At 37.1% G+C, this 23623-nt stretch overlaps 2 protein-coding genes across 4 annotated transcripts in view; both read right to left on the bottom strand.

The window, feature by feature from the left end:
* lhfpl6 (LHFPL tetraspan subfamily member 6) overlaps positions 1–23623 on the bottom strand; it is a 244844-nt gene that overhangs the window by 137432 nt on the left and 83789 nt on the right. The window contains 1 exon segment of one of the 2 annotated variants that reach the window (NM_001008653.1): positions 20394–21717. The exons of the other annotated variant lie outside the window; for it this stretch is intronic. Coding sequence (NP_001008653.1) covers positions 21599–21717 — 119 coding nt within the window. The 3' untranslated portion in view covers positions 20394–21598. 2 annotated transcript variants of the gene reach the window in all.
* si:ch211-266i6.3 lies at positions 361–7721 on the bottom strand. Of its 2 annotated transcripts, none has more exons than XM_692182.9 (7): positions 7597–7721; positions 6394–6466; positions 5437–6260; positions 3626–3956; positions 2712–2772; positions 2320–2617; positions 361–1284 (listed from the first exon to the last, which is right to left on the bottom strand). In XM_692182.9, the coding sequence occupies exons 2-7, from the start codon at positions 6421–6423 to the stop codon at positions 996–998; spliced, it is 1833 nt and encodes a 610-aa protein (XP_697274.2). In that variant the 5' UTR covers positions 6424–6466; positions 7597–7721; the 3' UTR covers positions 361–995. The 2 variants fall into 2 exon arrangements, with proteins under 2 accessions (XP_697274.2, XP_021335074.1); XM_021479399.3 differs by having other exon boundaries at positions 6403–6466.

The raw sequence follows: 23623 nt of genomic DNA, 5'->3' as shown, positions 1-23623 counted from the left end.
CCAGCCAATCAGCGCACGCCTACTGGATGAAATTGGCGGCAGTCATGGAGGAGCGGGTTTAAACGTGGAAACTATTTGCCTGAGGAAATTTAAAAAGTAACATTTAACGAATAAACATTAAAATAAGCTGAATTAGTTTATCACGTAACTTTATAATCTTCAGTTTACCGTCTAACTTACCAATGTTATGAATTTAATCTTATTCTATGGTTTAAAAGCAAAAATATTTATCCTGCTAAACATTTAATTTTTAAGTTACATAAGTATCAAGAAATCAATTTCATTTTATGAATCTAAAACAAATAAACTCTATAATATATGCAATAAACACAGTTCTGTTATATTAATGACGACGTTGAAGACATTGAACTGAAATAATCTTTATTAAAATGCCTTATATTGCAGTGATCAACATGGTTAAAAAAAATGAATGCTCATCTTGCCTTTAAAAAGACATGGTCAGAAATGAGGGATGAATTATATCCTCAGGGAACATTTCAAAAAGTTTTGTGAATTAAAAATGACTGTTTAGAAAACAAACAAGTTTAAAAAGCAAGAAAATGAACAGCAGAACAATAACATTTGCAGTACTGGAAGTATCTTGGAGAAAAACAAATGCAAGTTAAGAAAAGGGAAATTTTTTTTGGTTTGTTAAATTCGATACTTGCCAAAACAAATCTTACTTTTTACAATTTTTTCATCTTCCACATTTATAAAATGAACAAAGCAGTTATAATAAAGTGGTACAAGGCACAGAAATAGCTTTTCATATATATACACACACACACAAACATAAGCCTTATGCAAGCACAGAAGATGCTGACAGAAGTGCCTAAAGTCATATTGTCAAGCAGACATTAAGATATTACTCTATGTAGTAGCAGCACAATGCAAACAGTTAAATATTAAATTATTTTTTAGTGTCACAAAGAATACCTTAAAATGCAGCCATTACATAAGCTATAAATGTGCAATTTCAAAGAGACTCATTTTGTTTAACTGCATACTTTTGCCAAGTCTCCAGGGTGATTAGGCAAGTCTTCCAGTAGTGCTGGGTTTTTTCTGTAGATGTAAGCATTCGCATCGGCATCTTCCATCTGTACCAGCTCAGCCAACGAGGAGACGCAAGTGTCGTGATCGTTCAGCATACCTGGCAGACGAGAGGACTTGCGTTGGATTCTTGTTGATCGTCGAACCGGTGTCAGAAACTTGAGGTCTTTAATGGTGCTTTTGCGTCGAGAGCCACTGCCTGGTGCCTCCTCGCATTCGATTCTCTTTTTTACACTAATAGGACAAGACAAGGAAACATTCGTTTACACCCAACAGTAGTCTTCTCAAAAAAAAAAAAATAATAATAATAATCTTCTAAAAAGGAGTGTAAGTCTTGAAAAAGAAATTTGAAAATATATCATGTTAGAGAAAACTTTGAGTAAACTAACAATTTAATAATAATAACAACAACAACAAATCCTTTTTGAGCATACTGAAGCCCACATTACAACTATAAAGTTAATGCCACAGATAAACAATTTAATTGGGATTCCATTCAGATGTTTTTATTTAGGTTATGAACAATATAAAAACATTGATATCCAATCAAAATGTATTTAACTTTAAAGTGATTAAGCATTTAAAGTAACAGAAGGGATACGAGCACTTTATAATAAAAAAAATTTTTTGCTTTATTGGTGTGGACTAGGCCTGCACAACTGAAGTGAAACCAAAATGTGCACATCATTTAAATGATCATATCGAATTTAAATGATTCTGACAAGCATTTGTTATGTTATTTTCTCTTTCATAGTGAACACAAAGTGCTGTGCATGAGAATAACTGGGTTTACTGGGTCAGTACATATACTGTAGTCTATATAATGTTGAATATAATGCAAGAGGGAATCTGATATTGATAAATGTTTCATTTTACCAATTAAAAAATGGTCTAATAATGTTGTCAATGACAGATTGCAAGCATATGTCTCATATTAACATAACTCAACTTTATAATAATAAATAGTTGTATTCTGATGTCATCACTTTATTGGCGTTAACAATCAAGAGAACCTAAAGTAGTCAAGTCTGCACCATTCCATGTCTATACAAAATGTAGCATTTTAACCAGCAGTAGACCTAAACATAGGACTATTACTATTATTGTTGTTTTGGCATATGTTAAAAAATAAATAAATAAAATAATAATATAACAGCCTACACATATTAACCTTTATTTTACATCGACAGAATCGTGATCTTGATGTTAAGCAAAAAATATTTACAAATAAATGTATTTGTGTACATGGTTGAATTTCCTCAAACTCACCTTTGCAGATAAGGAGTAGTTTTTACATTGTATTTCACAATGGATGCTCCTTCCGTCTCTGGAGTGGTACACCTCATCTCCTCGCCATCATCATCTTCACTATCAAATAGTTTCTTCTCCTGAGGTTCCAGATCATCCTCATTCTTTATGTCAGCCTTTTTAATGTCATCAGTAATGTCTTCCTCATCCCCAAGTTCTTCCTCTTCTAGAATTTCAAACACTCTATCTGTTGTGTGCTCCTCTACTTGCATTTCCATTCTTTTATCTGCCGGTGCATCACATTCGTCAGCATTCATAGCTATAAAGAATGGGTAAGAGAAAAATAAAGAAATGTATTAAAACCACAACACAGGTAATAATACTAATGCATAAAGATACTGAATGAGACGCACCATCCTCACAAGATGAGGGTGTTTCCATCGCCTCCAGTTTATCACACAAGTTCATCACCAGCTGCAAAACAGAAATTCACATTGTATAAATCGCTGTATAAACATGCGTTATTCCTTTTTCACCAAGGCAGTTTGCTGGTTCGGAGCAAGAGACTAGTTCCATACTATTCATTTTTCTTTCGACACTGAAAGCATCCAATAGTATCTGGATGTGCAAGTTGAGACTGCACATCTCAGACTTACAATGTTAGACAAAATGCACCTAATATAGCTAGTGACATCATTGTGAGGGGTGGAGGTGGGGTTAGATGTGCGCATTAAAAACATTGCATGCAGTGGCACAGTCTGCATCCAGAAGCATCAGCTCTGAACCAGAAAAAAATGGTTCTTAAGTAGCACCAAAATAATGCTGGGCTAGAAGTAAAAAAAAAAAAAATGCTTGAATCAGAGCTTTAAGCATGATTACTGGTGACCAATGAGACTAACAGAAACGATTTTGAGTCCCATTTGTGAAATAGCAGCTGAAAACAATCCTAAAAACATTGTTATTACTTGTAATTTACAACTATACAAACTAAGGCATGCTGCACAAACATGTTGATTCACAATATTTGGCTACAGATCGAAAATTCACAAAGCTACTACCATTATTAGCAACTAAACACTGATGGTGTGTTTTAATTCGGGGGTTTCTGTGCATTGTTGGGAAAGATGAGATTATACAATGTCTGATATGGATCTACGGTGGCGCTCTAGCTTTTGGAAAAGCAAAGTGGTTCTAAAAAGACTTCACTGGTGGACTAGCTCCAATTTGGCAAAAGAACTTGATATAAACTAGCACCCGGTTCATGCTGGTGGAAAAGGTGTATATGCGTATGTGTGCCTCATAAATAAGTCTATTTCATGGTTCTTACCGACTCCATTCTTATCTCTGGGTCAACTGGCAGATCCATGTCACTATTGTCCAGCAAGTCTAATGTAGTATTCATAATATTGCTTGATTCACTTGTATTCACTGGTTTTGTGCCAGGGACTTTATCAGTTTGGTTGCTGGTCTTCAATGCAGGGGCTGGTTTTACAGGCTCTGTCTTCTGCATGACAGGCTTCGATTGGGCACAGGTAGTAGCTTTGGGTCCAGGTTTAGGCTGTGGAGCTGGTTTCCGTGAAAGCACAGCTGAGTTGTCTGAGATCGGAGGTCTCTTTAGAGACTTTCCTTTAGAAGCCAGCCACTCTGCAAGCTTTGCTCTGAAAGGAGAGTAGAAATTAAAATCTAGATATCCTCTGCTATAACCATACTGTCCCATTGTTTAAACTGCTCCTTATGCTTAATTCTTGCATTGTTCAAAACATTTTTAATTTGACATTTTTGAGAAAGTCTGCATACATTGGTGCATTTTCATAATATTGCTATCAACTAATATTGAAAAACATTTCTGTGCATTTAAGTTATACCAACACTACAACTGCATATTTGGTGGCCTGACAACAAGATCTAGAGTGCAAGATTTTGAAAATAATACCCTCATCTGTAAACTGTGACATCAACCATATTACATATTCAGCCTATATGTAAACAAAAGTTCTTGATCACTGTGTGGAGCTTCTTTCCCAAGAGCCTGGTGAAAAAAGTTCTCTCAAAAAGTGGTCCTTTTTGCAGTAAACGCCTTATTTTCAGTTTAATTATTTACAGTTTGATACCTAAATACTGCATTTTAGTGGGATTTTAAGCACAAATTTTAGCTGAAATAGCTTATCTGATAGTCATCATAACCACACTTTTTGATGTACCAAAAATATTGCCTAAAGAATAAAGAAATATGAAAAAAATTCAAATGCATTACATAATTTATCATTAGGAAAAAAAAAAAATTGGGATTTGGAAAAATTTCAGGAAGTTTTAAATTAAAAACCATGACCTACTGTCATAGGCATGGGACGATAACTGGTGTCAAGGTTTACCACGGCTTGGAAAAGTCAAGGTTTTAATAAGAAAAAAATGCTCTGTTATACCGTTCCCAAGGTATATGCATATGCAGGTTTTTTTATGTATTTTTTGTGTAGTAAAGAAATCTTATACCAGCACATGCCTAGTCCTTTATTAGGCAAGTAACAAACTGGCACATTAACTTTCCTTGGTCACGATTTGGCCATTTGAATTTGAAAAGTTATGAAAACAAAACAATAATAAATTATGTAGAGCGTCACAATTTTTTTGCCTCTATTGGTAAAAAAAAAAAATAGAAATTTTTAAAAAATCATGGATAACAATAGTTAAAATAATATTAAAATTCATCTTAATATTTGGTGCTTCACACATTTTTATTAGTTATTGTTTGTTTCAAGAATAAGGTCCACGATTTAGAATAAAAGTCACTAGTAAAATGTTCTTTTTTTTTCTATTTAAAATCAATACAGTAGCAAAATATGACTTAATTTACGTCAGATTATAAAATGAAAATATTTGTTGGCATTGGGCAAAACTGATTAGCTGAAGTCCTGCCGAAACAACAGCAAACAGAGCATTCTGCTTGGTCTTAAAGCCTTTTTTGATGGTTTATTTTCACTATTTAATGATGGCATAGAAGTCAAAATAGGATAAATGAGCTCATGTATGCGACAAATTCTGGACCTTTGACAATGAGGGTTGGGTCTTCCGAACAGCCCGAACTCCCTCTGGTAACAGGCCTGAAATCATTACAAATTAACAAAACATAATACAACTCACCTTCTTTCTTCAGCCGTTTCCATTTGTACTTTGTACTGGCTGACTGTACTTGTGACAGGCCTGCTGACGTTTTGATCAGTGAGAGGGGGCTTGGGTTTTGGCACCTGCACAGGTACCTTCTTCTTCATAGTGAAGGCTTTGTTGGTGGCTGAGCGCCCTGTAGCTAAAGGGGCTGGCCTAGGAAGAACACAAGCTCGGTGGGCTCCTGTTTGGGAGATGGAGCTTGGCACCTTTTGAGGTATTTGCTTAAGAGAAACAGACTTATGAACTGGTTTTTCAGTGACATTCCGAGGGACATCAGAGACCGATTTTGATCTGGATGACAGAGCGGAGTTGACTCTAGGTTTAATAGAGGTTTGCAGAGAAGTAACAGACTTTGACCGAATTTTGGACACCTCAGGTTTTGCTTTGGTCTCATCCGGTTTTGAAATCACTTTCTTTTCTGTGGTCTTCACGTCCCCACTGGGTTTTCTGAAACAATCGATTTTTGACTGTATCACACGGCCCTTATATGTGCCAGGTTTGGATTTCTGGACAGCAGAGACCGTAGAAGGTGGTTTCTGAACTTCTTCCACAAGCTTTCGTTGCCTTATAGTCTGCTGTGTACGAAAGGCCTGGCTTAGAGTGTAACGCTTAGCAGGATCAGCATCATTACTTTTGTTCTGAGCTCTAACATCCTTTCCCTTCTTTCCAGAGTTATCCTCCTTTAAATCATTCTTTGACTGAAGGGGTGCCGTTTTACATAGGACTCTTTGTTTTGATGCAGTACTGCTGATGACTTGTTTTTTAAGGCCAGAAACTGGTTTAGTGTTCTCCTTGTTTCTCTGAAAAGACAATGTTTTTACAATGAAAGAACATTAGGTAAGCTACATATCAGGCAAACACTTATTTTTCCACATGTAGATGTAAAAAAAAATGTTTAAAGATTTGATCTGCTTTATAGAGTGTGGTGTGTACCTTTCTCACCACAGACTCCATTATGTTCATCTACCAGTGTAAGGACAGTTCTTCAAAGATGACAATCTTTCCCCTGCAGGGTATCACATTGTTATAAAACTCAAACAAAGAAAACAACAACAACACGAAAAAAGTCTGAATTTCACATCATTTTAAAAGATGTTTTTCTTTTTAAAGGCAACATTTCTACTATGAAATTAACCAGAGTGATTGGGGTTGATTTACAGCCTGTTCCTCCTCTTCTTTTTGTCATTGTCCATATGATACAGTATCTGAGAATTGACTGACACATCTCAGGAATGTAGTAACATTAATTAAGCCAGTGAATAAATATGCACTCGTTTCATAATCTATTTCATACAGAATTCCAGAGTTTGACGTTTTGTTCTGTTCCATTGATTGCCTATTGATTATTTAAGTTTATCTAAGGTGTCTTATCTAAGGATAACAGCCCAGATGAGAAGAGTCCTTCCAGATGTTTTCAGTCACCTATGATCTTTTCCAAAGTTGCGTATGTATACTCTGCTTTTTGCCCATTAGGGAGACCACACCCTGCTACCCAAATAGCTTTTCCACCCCAGAAAAATACAACTGGTAATTTGTCAATTTAAAATAGTGTAAATCCAGCAAATACCATTTTTTTAGAAGTCAAAACTTAGGTTCTGTGTAGTCTAAAATGAATATAAAAATGTCTGAAAACTCCTTTTTTGGTTACTTAAAAAATGTACCTGAAACTTGGTCAAAAGTAGTTCAGAGAATAAAACAAAAATACGTTTTAGCCTAACACAAAAACCTTCTCTTTGGATTCCACATTTAATACATGTACGATATGAATAATATTAATCCCACTTGACTTAATTCATTATTAAAATGCTTGTTAGATTTGTCGATATTTATGACGAATGTTTGACAGGACAGATGTATCCCGACGACGCTGGATGCTAGCCTATGTGCAGCACTAGCTTTTACAAAATAGACACGGAGTGTTGCTCAAAGCATATATCAACACATTTAAACGTCTCAACACGATTAACTCAAAAACAGTTTACATTTTATTCAACAATATGCTTTTATTGCGCCAACTTACTGAAGAATCAACAAACACTCTCTGTTATTCTAATGTTGCCCACGCGAATAAAGTGCCAAATCATGACAATACTCACATAGCATTGTTAAAGCTGACAAAAACGACATATAGCTTACGTTATCTCTGCCTTCTTCTGTCAACGAGGAAAGACACGAACCTCAAACTCAGGCCAAACCTGAACTTGAAAAATATTTGAAGGAGATTGAAGCACAACACGCGCTTTTTCAACAGATTTGAGTTCGGCGCGGCGAGCTCTGCGATTGGTGATGACAGTTTCTGAGTCACTCTAGCTGACAAATCGTATTGGCTGCTTTGAATCACGTGATGAAAAACAGAGTTGGCTCCACCCATTTTACTGAAAACTGGGTGCTGCCTGTTTTGAACCAAAATAAAATTCCTCTTATAACTGCTCACGCAGTCGTTTCAAAACCAATCCAGTTGAGCAAAGACCTGGTCTTCGTTTATTTTTTTGATTACTGTAACGGCTTTATGTGAGAAATAAAAAGGTGTGGGAAATAAATGTTCCTTAATGAAAACAAAACCTGTCAGACAGGGATTATTAGGTTCAGTAGTTGATGCTCAAGAGTGTCTGCTATTAAAAAGATTAAGATAAATTTAATCTGTTTTGGTGATTTTTGTGAGTTGATAGAAAAAGCACACAATCTCTTCTTACGTTCCACGGTTAAAGGGATAGTTCACCAAAAAAAAAAAAGAATATATATATCTATTCTTATATATATATATATATATATATATATATATATATATATATATATATATATATATATATATATATATGTATATATATATATATATACACACACACACACACACACTCACCAGGCCTGTAGCCAGCCTGGTAAAAAGGGTGGACCAATTTTTGCAGTTATGTGTGCCTTATTTTCTGTTTTAATTCTGAGATTTAAATGCTGCATTTTAGTGACATTTTAAGCCCTATTTTTAGCTGAAATAGGTTGTTGGATGGTCATTAAACCCACATTTTTTGATGTACCAAAATATTTCCTAAAGAATTAGAATGAATGAACAAATATGAAAAAAATACTTATTTTAAATGTAATAAATCATATATCATTAGAAAAAATAGGAATCTGTTTTAAATAAAAAAATGTAGCCTATTGTTATTTATTAGGCAAATAACAAATGGACTTAACTTGTTAACAAAGGTTCGGCGGCGGAACCACGCTTCACGTTGTCTCCTTGACCAATCACCTACTTCCCAAAACTTAATTAAGGCAGACCAGCCCTCTAGCACTGTTCTTCTCGTTCCCTTAAATCCACTCTCCCTCCATTCACAATCCTATAACCCTTTATTTCAATCACTCTACCAAAATGTAACAGAGACGGTACACCTACTCTGAGTCTCTGGGCATCATTGTAGGAGACCCGATCAACCCACCTACCTGTTCACTGTTTATCCTCTTACTTCCCTTCCCCTTCATCCCACTGTTGTCTTACCATCCCTATCATCCCTAAAACAAGCTCAAATTGTGGCGTGGTCCATGCCGGTAAAACTGCCAGTCACATTCATCTTCCCTTTTAAAGCATTTAAATAAAAAATTATTAAAACAACAACAACAACAACAACATATTACTACTACTACTACTAATAATAATAATAATAATAATAATGTACAATAAAGCCTCTTGTCAAAACGCACATTTGAAAATTCCTGGATAACAACAATGGCCAAAATTGTATTCAAATCAAATCAATTTTTTCAAATCAATAGCATTGGCCAAAACAGATTAGCTGAAATCATACCGAAGTGACAGCCAACAGAGAGACTCTTAAAGCCTTTTTCGATGGGTTATTTTCACTGTTTATGTCCCATTTATTTAAAATAGGACAAATGAGCTCATGTATGAGACAAATTCTGGACCTTTGTTTATGAGGGGTGGGTCTTCCGAACCACCAGAACCCCCCTGACTATGGGCCTGCTAGTTATTTGTTTACCCTCAAGTTGTTTAAAAACCTTTATGACTTCTTTATGCTAAACAAATTGAAGTCGATGGTTACCAATTTCCAGTTTCAACAAAAAAAAAGAAACTCATAAAGGTTTGAAACAAGTAAAGGTGAATGAGCTTTTATTTTTGGGTGACCTATATCCCTTTAAGACATTTTTGTCACAGCCAGATAAATCTAAATAGTACATGTGAAATAGGGTCTAAATTGCATAGGATCAGGGGCCTGTACCGCGATGGTGGTGAACAAACTCTTGCAGTATTAGTTTTGAGCTGATATGACCAAACCAGTGCAGTCAGACTTTGTTGGTACACTGTTAACTTTCTTTGTTGACTCAGGCTTTGATCTTCCAGAGGTTATGATGAGCATGCACATGAAAGCGGGACATCAGTAGAAGACAGCCAAACACATGCCTGTTATTGCAGGTCAGGGAAATTCACAGCCCAAAATTAAAAGGTTTTGAACAACGCATTTAAAAACATGTGACATAGCTTGCTTAGTTAGTTAGCAAATAGCTTGCTTAATTAGTGCAAATAAAGTTTTGAAGTTTGTAAAATGTATAGGTGGCGGCGCAGTGGCGCAGTAGTTAGTGCTGTCGCCTCACAGCAAGAAGGTCCCTGGTTTGAGCCTCGGCTGGGTCAGTTGGCGTTTCTTTGTGGAGTTTGCATGTTCTCCCTGCGTTCACGTGGGTTTCCTCTGGGTACTCTGGTTTTCCCAACAAACCAAAGATGTGCGGTACAGGTGAATTGGGTAGGCTAAATTGTCCGGAGTGTATGAGTGTGAATGAGTTTGTATGGATGTTTCCCTGAAATGGCTTGCAGCTGGAAGGGCATCCGCTACAACATATGCTGGATAAATTGGCGGTTCATTCCGCTGTGGCGACCCCAGATTAATAAAGGTACTAAGTCAAAAAGAAAATGAATGAATGAATGAACTTTATAGGTTTACAGAGACTTGGAAACTATAAGCTCTTGTAATCTTTTTTAAAAACCTTTATATACCGATTAAAAAATAAAGCTTTAATTTGCAGCTGTATGTCTATAAATGTATATATAATTAAACAAAAAAAAAAAAAAGATTATTAAAGTTGGTTTGAGCCAGAAGTTAAATAGGCCTTTTTGTATTATGATTTTACTCCATATACAATTGAAACAGTTTCTGAAATGTGAAAAAAAAGTTGGCTGGTGCTTGATTTCATCCTTTGCGAACTGATTGGATGGCTGGGAGATGAGCATTGCTAACAAAATGGAGGAGGAATGACGAATGAAGAAAGAAGAAAGAAAAGCATAAATAATCTATGATAGCTATAATAAATAATCCTCATTAAAACTGCAGACTATTTTACCTTTACAATCGTTTTACTAAACAGTGGCGCTGCAGCAAGAAAAAGGGGAGTTGGTTGATTTTCTTAAATTGCTTTAATCTCAATCTTTAAGCCAGAACCAACACAAATATTGTCCCCGAGCAGCTAGCCTTGTAGCATGACATACCATGGCAACAAAAGAGATTAAAGCCAGCAAATCTGGACTCATGGTACAGCCAAATATCACAGGATGTGCAAATGTGAAGTTGCAACTTTGGTTAAAAGTCAAAAATATTAAACACAAACATCCGATTTTAAGCCAAGAGAGTTCAATAAAGTTCTGTGTTTCTTAGGGCAGAAATAAAAAGTGACGCAGAAGGTAGTGCTGTCACCTCACAGCAAGAAGGTTTCTTGGTCGCTGGTTCGAGCCTCGGCTCAGTTGGCGTTTCTGTGTGGAGTTTGCATGTTCTCCCTGCATTCGCATGGGTTTCCTCTTGGTGCTCCGGTTTCCCCCACAGTCCAAAGACATGCGGTACAGGTACATTGGGTAGGCTAAATTGTCTGTGGTGTATGAGTGTGTGTGTGAATGTGTGTGGATGTTTCCAAGAGATGGGTTGCGGCTGGAAGGGCATCCGCTGCGTAAAAACTTGCTGGATAAGTTAGCGGTTCATTCCGCTGTGGTGACCCCGGATTAATAAAGGGACTAAGCCGACAAGAAAATTAATGAATTAAAAGTGGTCTCTCTTTGTTCATATAAACATTTTCCAAGTTTATTTAGCAATATTAAATGCAATAATCAAGAAATCCCTGTAAGTCTAGCCTAAACACCATTAAACCAAATCTTCTCAAAGAAAACAGGAACTCAAAGTGGATATTTATTCATTCATTCATTCATTTTCCTTCAGCTTAGTCACTTGTTTATCAGAAGTCGCCACAGCGAAATGAACTGCCAACTATTCTGGCATATGTTTTACACAGCGGATTCTCTTTCAGCTGCAACCCAGTACTAGGTAACAGCCATACACATAAACATAGGCACTCATACACTACGCCCAATTTTGTTTACCCGATTCACCTATAGACCATTTCAATGTGGTCATGTTGTTGGCCCATAAACATGTAAGAATGGATTTTAACCACAGCAGTTCGAACTGTAGTTCTGCCGAGTGACTAAAAAAGTTATCAGCATGATGGTAAAAACTATACATTTCTAGTCAAACCATTCTTTTGCAATCTCTTAGCTAAATATGAGAGAGCGCTGATACTATGTGATTGTATTGTATTGCAATATGGAACAATTAAATGTTGATGTCAAATCAAAAGCAATTCACAAATACTTGAAAATTAGATGATTTAATGACAATAATTCTCTATGGTTACAACTGAATTAATTACAAAATAACTGTATAAAATGATAAAACATAAAATGATAAAAACATATTATATAAATTGTATCCAGCTTAAATGTAAAATTAAAGATACCAGAGGTAGAAGGAGAGACACAGAGGGAGGGAGAGAGAGCAGGCCCGGAAGTTAGCCTGATTGCAGTAGAGTCAGAGAAGATAGACTAAAGAAGAGGAGAGGAGTAGAGCAGGACAGCGCAGAGACAGAAAAGAGAGGCCAGGAAAAGAGACAGTGCAGAGTTTTACAACTATTTTGTATTTTTCTTAAACCATGTGACCAAAGCCCAAATGCTGAAACATTCAAACTGACCAATCAACATGTGACCACATCATAAAACCCCCAAAGTCCACATATCAGGCCCTGATGTTATCAGTATCTGCGTTTGGAGTCAATATGGACCTTCTTGAGTCAAAAAGACATGTTTTGTCATATAAACAAATGCATATAATAATGTAGCCTCTTACAACCATGTCTTGCTTGTTATCAAACTATTTCATAACTCTAACAAAAGGTAATTCAATCACAACTTCATGTTAAAACCTCCATCATAACATTATTTACCAATTTGTGGCTCTTTTTTGGATTCTCAGGAACTATTAAAAATGTAAAACAGGAAATACTTTGGGACCATTCTTTTTGTTTACATTCGTCAAAATGGTCTATACCGTATGTCTTTGAACTGTGGGGGAAACCGGAGCAACCAGGGGAAACCCACGTGGACATGGGGAGAACATGCAAAGTTCACACAGAAATGCCAACTGACTCAGCCGGGACTCGAACCAGTGACCTTCTTGCTGTGAGGCAACAGTGCTAACCACTGTGACGCCCAAAAGTGGACATAAAACACCAAGATTTAAAATTTAAAACACCAGGTGTAAATGTGAATGCATCTCCTATGTCATATAGTGATCCGACAGACCAAAACACGTCCAGGTGTAAACGACCAACGCAAGGTCTTCCATGTTAAACTAATCACATTCCTCCACTAGATGGCAATATATTCCACAGTCTTGATGCTCCAAGCCTGCTCTGCAGAATTTATGAAACCCCATTTAAACACTATGCGCCTTCATTTCAATGTGATAATGAGTAAATAAGGAGCTTATAGCTGTTGGGCTACGACTCCAACTGTGATCTCAAATTGCTTCCCTGGAGGGTTCCACTTTAATTAATTCAATATTTAATTCATGAGACATCCTGCTGACTACATGATTATATGAAGCCTTTCACATGCGTGTGGTCATTTCTGCCAGTTAATTATGAACTTTATTTATTTTAAATGAAGAAGGGTAACTAATTGTATGCTGTTAATTGTCTCTCCAGACTCCTTTATAACCTTTCATGGTGCAAATCTGAGGCAAGGTGGATAATCAAGCGTACCCAATTAGGTTTTAAATTTCAAGTAGACATGGAGTGTGAAAGCTTTACTTTTAGCTTTGTGCACAAAAACATTTGCTTATTTTTAAAAATTATTTAATATTAAATGTAATCGAGTCCCACAGTGCGAATGAGAAAACAAACACACAAAACAGGGCCTACAGTCGCTCACACTTAAAAATGGAAACATCTTTATTTAGAGTTGCTCTTCAAATCAAACTGCACATATGGCACTAAAATCAACCACATGCCTTGAACTGTACATCAAGCAAAGCATTTAAATCAACCATTTCCCATTCTGTATTTAATCTACACACTATGTTGAGCACTATTAGAAAACATCTAAGAGAAAATAATATTACTGATGTGGGATGAAAATCAGACTCCCAGTGAGATTGAAGTCTGTATAAAATCTAACAGCATGGAGCATTATACTTTAGGTAAACAATTAATCCACGCAAGGTAATCCACTGAAAATTGTTTGTTTTGGTAATCTTCAATCAAAGGCTGATCATTTTCAGCTGTGTTTGGAATGGCGGTATTTCTCTGTTGACATTAGTTTGACAGCGTCTTCAGCTATAATACTCTTAACCACGCCCTTCTTATCATTAGTTTGCTACAAATGAATGATGTGCAAAAAGAAAACCCCACCCCTACTCAATATTTTGTTTCAGTTGGAAGAAAATCAACATACTGAACTAAAAATCTCAGCAACTTCCGGCTCATGAAAATGTAAAATTGCATACTAGGCGTACATATTGACCTGACCATATTCTTCATATAAGAGTGGGCACAGCAATTGGAAACCATTCAAGCTACAAAAAACGAACTAAAACCAAACCTCCAAACTAGTCCGACTCAGGCTGCTATATCTATTCAAACTGATCCAATTCACGGTTTTTCGAAAACTGACCTGGAAAATTTAGAATATTTAGAAATCCCATTGACTTAACATTGGACATAATTTTGTAACCTCATAACTTTGCGCCAGACTGTCATAAAGACTTAAGGTTGAGCTCTTTTAACTCAGACTATATCTGCCAATCAACTTTCAACCTACTAGCCACACCCTAGCAACCACTTAAGGCACCCAAGCAACTGTCCCATAGACTTCCATTGTAAAAAAAAACTGCCATTTACTTTACATTTTACATACTAACATTTTATATACTAATTCATTCTAAAAACATACTAATGACATACCAATCCATACTAGAAACATACTTATCCATTCTAGAAACATAAGGACTAACATACTACTTGAAACTTACTTACAATATACCAATCCAAACTAAAAACATAATAACAAACGAATCATCCTAGCAACATGCTAATTCATTCTATAAAAATACTAGCAACATGCTAATTCATAATAAATTCATGCTAATTACATGCTAGTTTATACTAGAAACATGCTAGCTACAGTAGGTATAGCATTTGAAGTTTGCTCCTGTTTGACAGATCTGGGCCACAATTAAGCCATGGCAATATCACATATCAGCCAGAATTTAACCAAATGAACCAGAACTGACCTTATTCTAGGCCAGTTTGCTTTTATTACAGCCCAGATCCGGCCCACACCAAACACTTACGTCTTGACCACATCCTGAATGGAATGATGGCTTTAGGGCGGTCCACTCCTGTTTGTCAGATCTGGGCCACAAATAAGCCAAAGCAATACCACATTTTAGCCAGAATTCAACCAAATGAACTGACCCTATTCTGGGCCACTATTACTTCTAATAATGGATTAAACATGGGTAAACATCAGTGAAGTACATTATTTCATCACAGGTTGTGCCTTACTTCATTTTGTTTGCTGTAATGAACAAACTTTTCAAGCAAAGTTCTTAAAAGTTCCAAACGAAAATGTATATTAAGAGGTTCAGGGCTATGAGCCCAACCACAGCAAACACTTTTCTCCATGATCGTGACTTTGGTCGATGTGGTCCACATATGTTTTAAGATAACTGGGCCACATTTGCCATATCTTTGCCATATCATATCATTTGCCATGTCATATCTCTGGGCCACTTTAGGCTCACAGCCACATTAGCCAGAGCTACCTGTGCCAAATATTTGCCAAAAGTGGCCCACATTTGTTTTAGGATAACTGGGCCACATTTGCCATATCTTCTCTGGGCCACTATAGGCTCAAATCCAAATCAACCAGAGCTTACTGTGCTGAATATTTGCAAAAGTGGCCCCACATATGTTTTAGGATAATTGGGCCACATTTTCCATATCTTCTCTGGGCCACTAAAGGCTAACGGCTGCATTAGCCAGAGTTTACTGTGCCGAATATTTGTCAAAAGTGGCCCACATATGTCTTAAGGTAACGGGGCCACATTTGCACTTACATGTGTGAGCCACTTTAGGGTTAGACCCAGATTACCCTTGAAATGACTATGCCACTATTTTGCCAACTGTGGCTTACATTTGTTCTCTGTCATTTGGGCCAAATTTATCATTTTCCACATAGGCCACATTGGGCTCACATTCAGACTACATTTTGCCATAAGTGCCTAATCTTTGCCTTAAATGGCCCATATAATAATTAAAATGTTTGGCCCACCTTTTCCATTGTACAGGTGGGCCACTTCAGGCTCACATTCATTTTTTCTGGGCTGAAGGAATACAATCAGTGCCACATAACTGCCAAAAGTGGCCCACATTCGTATGCTATCTGGGAATAGCTACTTAGTGCAGTCTAAAAACATGTAAGCATCCCCATTTCCCTGTTTTCTATAAAACCAAAAACTGGAAATGGAGGGTGTATGATGTCATTAACATGATGAAGCAATGACACAATCTGTCTTAATACTCCCCTAGAGGTCTGGCATGAGCACTTGAGCAAAAAATCAGTCATGTAAAACTGCTGGACAATGAAAAGTCGTGGTTTTCTAAGTTGATACGGCTAGGAACTATTCCAGCTAATTCTACTCAATTCACCTATAGTGCATGTCTTTGGACTGTGGGGGAACTGGATCCATTTTTGTACAAGTTGCAACTTAAATAGGAAAATGATAGAAAATCTTTTTTGAATTTTTTTTTATCAACATGCTAACGGCCTAATACACGTCAATGATCTATGCTAAGCTAAAAGTGCTTTCGCCAGACCTGGTAGTTGTAAAATAAGCCTATTTTCAAAAAGAAATTGTGTGTTGCTTTAAAATAGTTGATTTCTTAGGGTTTTAACATCCTTCAAAACACTTAGGATAATGCAAGTACACAAGTCAGCAAATTACATAACACTGTCTGTTCTACTTGTTTTTAAATATTTTAAAGGTGCACTATGTAAATTTGACACCCGGTTAAACTATGTATTGCACTCCCCTGCAAAACAATCCAGCTTAAACCAGCCTAAGCTGGTTGGCTGGTTTTAGCTGGTCAACCAGGCTGGTTTAAGAGGGGTTTTGGCCACTTCCAGGCTGGTTTCCAGCCATTTCCAGCCTGGTCTTAGCTGGTCAGGCTGGCAGATGACCAGCTAAAACCAGCTTGACCAGCCTAGTCAAGCTGGGAGTCCAGCCAAAACTAGCTATATCCAGCTTAAACCAAGCTGGTCATTTTCCAGCCTGACCAGCTAAGACCAGGCTGGAAATGGCTGGAAACCAGCCTGGAAGTGGCCAAAACCCCTCTAAAACCAGCCTGGTCGACCAGCTAAAACCAGCCAACCAGCCTAGGCTGGTTTAAGCTGGATTTTTTCAGCAGGGTCCTGGTTTAAAACGAACTCAGGTTGCAGATTGAAAATATATAAAAGCAACGGCATCCGATAAAACTAATATTCTCCATATTAAAAGGAGTTTTTGTTCTGACCAACACCTCAAATTGATATATTAGAAACGGCTTCCATTTCTTGCAGCTGAACAACAGAAAACAACGACAACAATCATCTCAGGTAAACCTCATATACTTTATTCAGTATTCAATGCTAATAATGTGAGTTCAAATGCAATTTTCCGTGACATTTATTACTGAAAGCAGCAGCAGAACCTCAGATCTTAAAAACGACATAAACCCTTTTGAAATTGAACTTCAAAACTAAACACAAGTGATTCAGCATGTACATTTAATAATGTTAAAGAGGATTAATGTGTATTAAATAGGTTATAAACATTACCATTTCGTGAGTGAGTGCATATTCTGTGCTTCTGAAGGGCTGTATTTAAATTCCTGTCATGTTTCGTCTGGTGCAAACAGCTAAATTGCTTATCAACGCATATCTCATCACAAAGCGTGTTGTTAGGACACAGTGTTACAATGTAACCTGCTCACCAAATGTTTGCGTTGGTAATATTTATAATTTGCTAAGTAAAACCTCATCATGTGGAATTCTGAATCTGGGTGTCATTGCGGAGTCTGCTACTGTCCACCAGAGGTCGCATTCGGTCACAGGCGCATGCTTAGAAAGCCTTTTTGAATGAATAAATGAAATACACGGTTTTCCACCAAGGCAACCCGGAGTTCTGAAATATATAATTGGCTAAACTGACAATGTGGGGTTGGGATGGGGGGGTGTATTAATATTACCAAAACAAAGAGTGTTCCGCCATGGAAAACAAAGCAGAATATCTGACTTTAGCATTGTTTTTCAGATAAACAAGTATGTTCACTTGGCATGTTTCTTAAATATCTGCACACATATTATCGGATTTTATGCTTTAGAAGAGTCAAAAACTTACATACAGCACCTTTAATGAAAAAATGTTACACATCATGCCTTTAATAAACACTTACCTGACTCAAGAAAAGGGAAAGAAAAAGTGTCTATCAAAACCATTGAAGTAAAGGACAAACAAAGAGCAGTGGCAAGATGATCTTAATACATACAGACAGCATGTTTTCCCTCAAGTCCCCCATATTCTGCTTGTCTTCTGTGAAAACCCTCCAAAGCAATTCATTTGTCAAAACTCCACCACGTGTGGCATTGATTTTCTGCTACCTTACATTTACCGCGGCTCTCCACATTGACAGATTTAACGTAATTAAAATGGAAACACTGTGAAGCTTTCCTGCACGCAGTCAAGTGTGTAAACCAGGGTGAGGTTTGATGAAATGCTGTGATTATCAGCATCAGTTCATCTTCTTAAGGAGCTGCATGGACTCCTAAAACAACAGCTGACTGCAGCGCATGTGTGAAGCCTTGCTGATAGTGCTAAACGGGAACAGCAGATCGTCAATAACTTCAGATCGCCCATTACATCTTACACATTCTAGCGGCGGATACTTCAGCACTGCATCACCCTGTCGAAAATTAACACCAGGCAATCCATCACTCTAAAAGAGAAAGATACACGCAGGTTAAATATACACAGATCATGCAGATCAGGAGTGAGTCTCTTTGCATATACAGTGCTCAACATAAACGAATACACCCCATTTTGAAAATGAATATTTTTATTTTCTATTTCTCAGTGAATATGGATGGTAAACACTCACCGGACACTTTATTAGGTACACCCTTACTAATAGCGTATTGGACCCACTTTTGCCTTCAGAACAGCCTTAATCCTTCGTGGCATAGATTCAACAACTGGAAATATTCCTCAGAGATTTTGGTCCATAGTGACATGATAGCATCACGCTTTGTCGGCTGCACATCCATGATGCAAATCTCCCATTCCACCATGTCCAATTGTGTTCTTTTGGATTGAGATCTGGTGATTTAGGAGGCCATTTGAGTACAGTGAACTCATTGTCATGTTCAAGAAATGACATGGTGCGTTATCCTGCTGGAAGTAGCCTTCAGAAGATGGGTCCACTGTGGTCATAAAGTGATAGATATGGTCAGCAACATTATTCAGGTAGGCTGTGGCGTTGACACTGTGCTTAAATTGTGCTAATGGGTTCGAAGTGTGCCAAAAAAATATCCCCCACACCATTACACCACCACCTGCAGCCTGAACCATTGATACAAGGCAGGATGGATCCATGCTTTCATGTTGTTGATGCCAGATTTTGACCCTACAATCCGAATGTCGCAGCAGAAACCGAGACTCGTCAGACCAGGCAATGTTTGCAATTTTGGTGAGCGAATTGTAGCTTAAACCAGTCTGAGGAGTCCATTCTCTTCTGACATCTGGCATCATCAAAAAATTTGCGCCCACAGATCTGCCGCTCACTGGATATTTTCTCTATTTTGGACCATTTTATGTAAATTCCAGAGATGGTTGTGCATGAAAATCCCAGTAGATCAGCAGTTTCTGAAATATTCAGACCAGCCCGTCTGGCACCAACAACCGTGCCACATTCAAAGCCACTTAAATAACCTTTCTTCCCCATTCTGATGCTCAGTTTGAACTGCAGCAGATCGTCTTGACCATGTCTACATGCTTAAATGCATTGAGTTGCTGCCATGTGATTGGCTGATAAGAAATTTGCGTTAACGAGCAGTTGGACAGGTGTACCTAATAAAGTGGCTACTTAGTGTATTTTGGTCCATTTGATCTACATACATTTGTTAAAGGGATATTTATTAAAATAATATTTTAGTAACCAGACATTTTTAGAAATTGAAAGAAAATACATTCAAAGAAGTCGTGCAAAATATTGGAAAAAAATATATAAATTTAAAATTAAATTTAAAAAAAATATTTTTTCCAAACATATAAATTTGGGCTACTAATTTTGGGCCGTTATCATAAGACATTTTGTTAGATTAGTTCCAGATTTGGCTTCAGTGACTAATCTATTGCATTTGCATAAATAGAATATTGTAAATCTTCCTATAGAAAATATTAATTTAAGCAAGAGATTTGTGAGGGGTTTACTTATACATGTTGAGCACTTAATATCAGCAATCCAAATAAACATTTTTTAAGCGCTATACAAAATGATTCCACTAGTTTTTAAAATCACAGTATTTATTTACAAATGCGGTGAAATATAATGGACATGTATGCATGTGCTATATAAAAGTTGTAAATATCAAACAAAGATCACAATATACTGTCAAACATACAATTATTAGCAAATACAGTCTGTTGGAGATGTGTTATTTGGAGTTGAGACATTTAAAGGGATAGTTCACACAAAGATATCACCAAAAACTGAATATTCTCTCATGAATTACTCTCCTTCGTGTCAAACCCCTGAGATCTTCGTTCATCTTCAGAACACAAACCAAGACATTTTAGATGAAATCAGAGAGCTCTCTCGTCCTCTATAAACAGGAAAAGTCTAAAAAACAAGCTTAAAATATTGTCAAAATATTCCATGTGACTTTAATTATAATCATATGAAGCTCCAAAAAGGTGGCCCAGTGATTAGCATTGTCGCCTCACAGCAAGGAGATCAGTGGTTCGAGTCCCAGCTAGGTCAGTTGGCATTTCTGTGTGGAGTTTGCATGTCCTCGTGTTGGCATGGGTTTCCCTCACAGTCCAAACACATGTACTATAGGTAATTGGATTAACTAAATTGGCCGTAGTGTATGAATATAAGAGTGTATGCGTGTTTCCCAGTACTAGGGTGCTGCTGGAAGGGCATCCGCTGCACAAGACAAGTTGGTGGTTCATTCCGCTGTGGCGACCCCTGATGAATAAAGGGACTAAGCTAAAGGAAAATGAATGAATGAATAAGTTTCAGCAGAAAAACAAAACTCATAAAGGTTTGAGGATGAGTAAACAGTGAGTAAAAAAAAATTTTTGGTTGAACTATCACTTTAAAGCAATAACAGGACATAAATGAACGCGTTATATAGACTAGGATATTATAATAATACAATGTACCGATACACAACAACTTAATCCACCAAGAATACCGTACTTACACAAACACAATCTAAAAAAAAGATAAATGAGAGTAATACAGTAGATCCTTTTGAACATTAAAGTCAATAGGTCGTCTGATATATTCCCATTACTGATACTGGCATCACTTAAAATGCAAAAGATCCCGATGCAGGTCAAAGGTCAATCAAAGGGAAAATCTCAATTGGGACCTGACACAGAAAGGTCAACGTTCAGTCTTGAGTCTTTGTATATATGCATTCAGGAAGCATGATGTAGAAGTCATGCCCATATACATTATGTAGTGTTCATAGTTATTGTCTTTAGTAAGGATAGTGTTTCTGCTTCTTCCCTGCGAAACACGCCATCCACGTGCACAAAACCATGGCCGCCGCTGCTCCAGCCCCGGTGCAGTAATAAGCCCATCCGATCTCACAAGAACCTGAAGAAATATAAAATGGATAATTAGGACTTATTCATTATGTTCACATAACATAATATGCAATACTCAATATATGTGTTTTTATATAGTTTAAATGAAGCCAGTACATTATTACCAACAATCATCTGTACTTAAAAAGATGGCAAACATACTTTAAACAAAACTATTAAAGAGGTGCTCTACTACGATATATTTCAAACTTTAGCTGATGTGTAATGTAGCTGTGTGGACATAAACAACATCTCTGAATGTGATACGCTCAAAGTTCAATCCAAAGGGAGACATTGGCTTTTACAGAGTTAGCTTAGCAAAGCCTGCAGCGAACAAATTTTGGGGACTACAAAAAAATACATCCGGGTTAGTGAGATCACACATGCTTTAGGTTACATGCATTCACCCCACGCATACACAAAAAGCGCAGCGAAGGGGCGTGGCCAGAGGCGCTGTAATGTTATAGCAGAGAAAGCTAAAATGCCGTCCAAATGCTGCTTTTCCACAGAGCTTCCTCTGTTTCTGTATTTGGGCTTCCGAAGGACACGACACAAAGAGAGAAGTGCTTAAAGATTAATTTAATTTATGTTCCAGAGAATTATAAAAAATATATAGCTAGCATTTGACAAAGGACAGCTTCCAAAATTTGATATTGTAGTGGACCACCCTTTAAAAAAAAAACTACAACAAACTTAATGAATGCACAACAGTCTGTCCAGGTCAGTGTCCTCTCCGTATATGGTCTGTGTTATATACATGGAGAAAAATTGAACAAATGTTATTGTAATGCTGCCTTCGCACCAGACGCCAAAGAAGCGTCAAGCGCGAGTGATTTACATGTTAAGTCAATGCAAAGACGTGAATAGACGCGATACGCACAAGTGAGGTGGCGCGAGTTGAGCATTTTGTGAGACTGAAGCACTTAATGCACGTATCGCATATAACATGCCGCGTTAATCAATAAGGAGCTTGCTCTTGTGGGGGCGTGATTGTGACGTAGTGCCTGTTGTTGGTTTCCCAGAGGGAAAATCCTACTTCCGACACCAACAACAGTTCATCAAACTGGGCTCGGCTCAGTCAGAAGCACCGCGGAAAGCCTCCATCATCCAGGTATAGTTTCTAGAGGAGTAAACTCAAATTGTTCATGCGTCTATTTACGCGCAAATATCGTGATTTATCCATGCTCTCCACATCTGGTGTGAACAGAGCATAAGGAAGATAATTAAACTGTATTGGTAAATGGAGTCAAAACTGATTTTTGTTAAAAATTTTACTGAGATGGACAGTTCGAGATATGGTGCAGTGGTTGAAAGAGTACTGAAAAATCATACTATCAACATCAAAAGTAAAAGTACCATTACTTGCCTAAAAATGTAGTGCAAGTAGAGTAAAAGTATCTGTTGTAAATATTACTCAAAGTATGAGTAAAATGTAGTCCTTTCAAAAGTACTCAAGAGTAGTGAGTAGTATTACGCTGTGAAAAGCTGGTGCATTTACATGCAGATTGTGCAGGGATGTGTAAACGTAACATTCTGTAGTGCATTTAGTGATCGTACTATATTCGTTCATTCCTTCCAGCCTTCCTTACATTGTTTGCTTGTTCTGTCCTTCCTCCCTTCATTCATTCGCTCGTTCAGATTTTTCTTTTTTCTGTCATTAGGTTCTCTGTTCATACATTCATTCATTTAATCGTTCCTTCCTTCCTTAGTTTGTTCACTTCTTCCTTCATTCATTCAGTCCTTCCTTTGTTCCTCCCTTCATTCATTCGCTCATTTATTTGTTCGTTCATATTTTGTACCTTCCTTCATTAGGTCCTTTGTTCATTCAATTATTCGTTTAAGTCAAGTCCTTTCTGGAATCCTTCTTTCATTCAATTGGTCCTTCCTTCTTTCAATAGTTTAGCCCTTCCTTCATT

This window comes from Danio rerio, chromosome 10 (genome assembly GCF_049306965.1).
Source record: "Danio rerio strain Tuebingen ecotype United States chromosome 10, GRCz12tu, whole genome shotgun sequence".
Lineage (NCBI taxonomy): Eukaryota > Metazoa > Chordata > Actinopteri > Cypriniformes > Danionidae > Danio > Danio rerio.
This window is presented reverse-complemented; position numbering and strand designations above follow the sequence as displayed.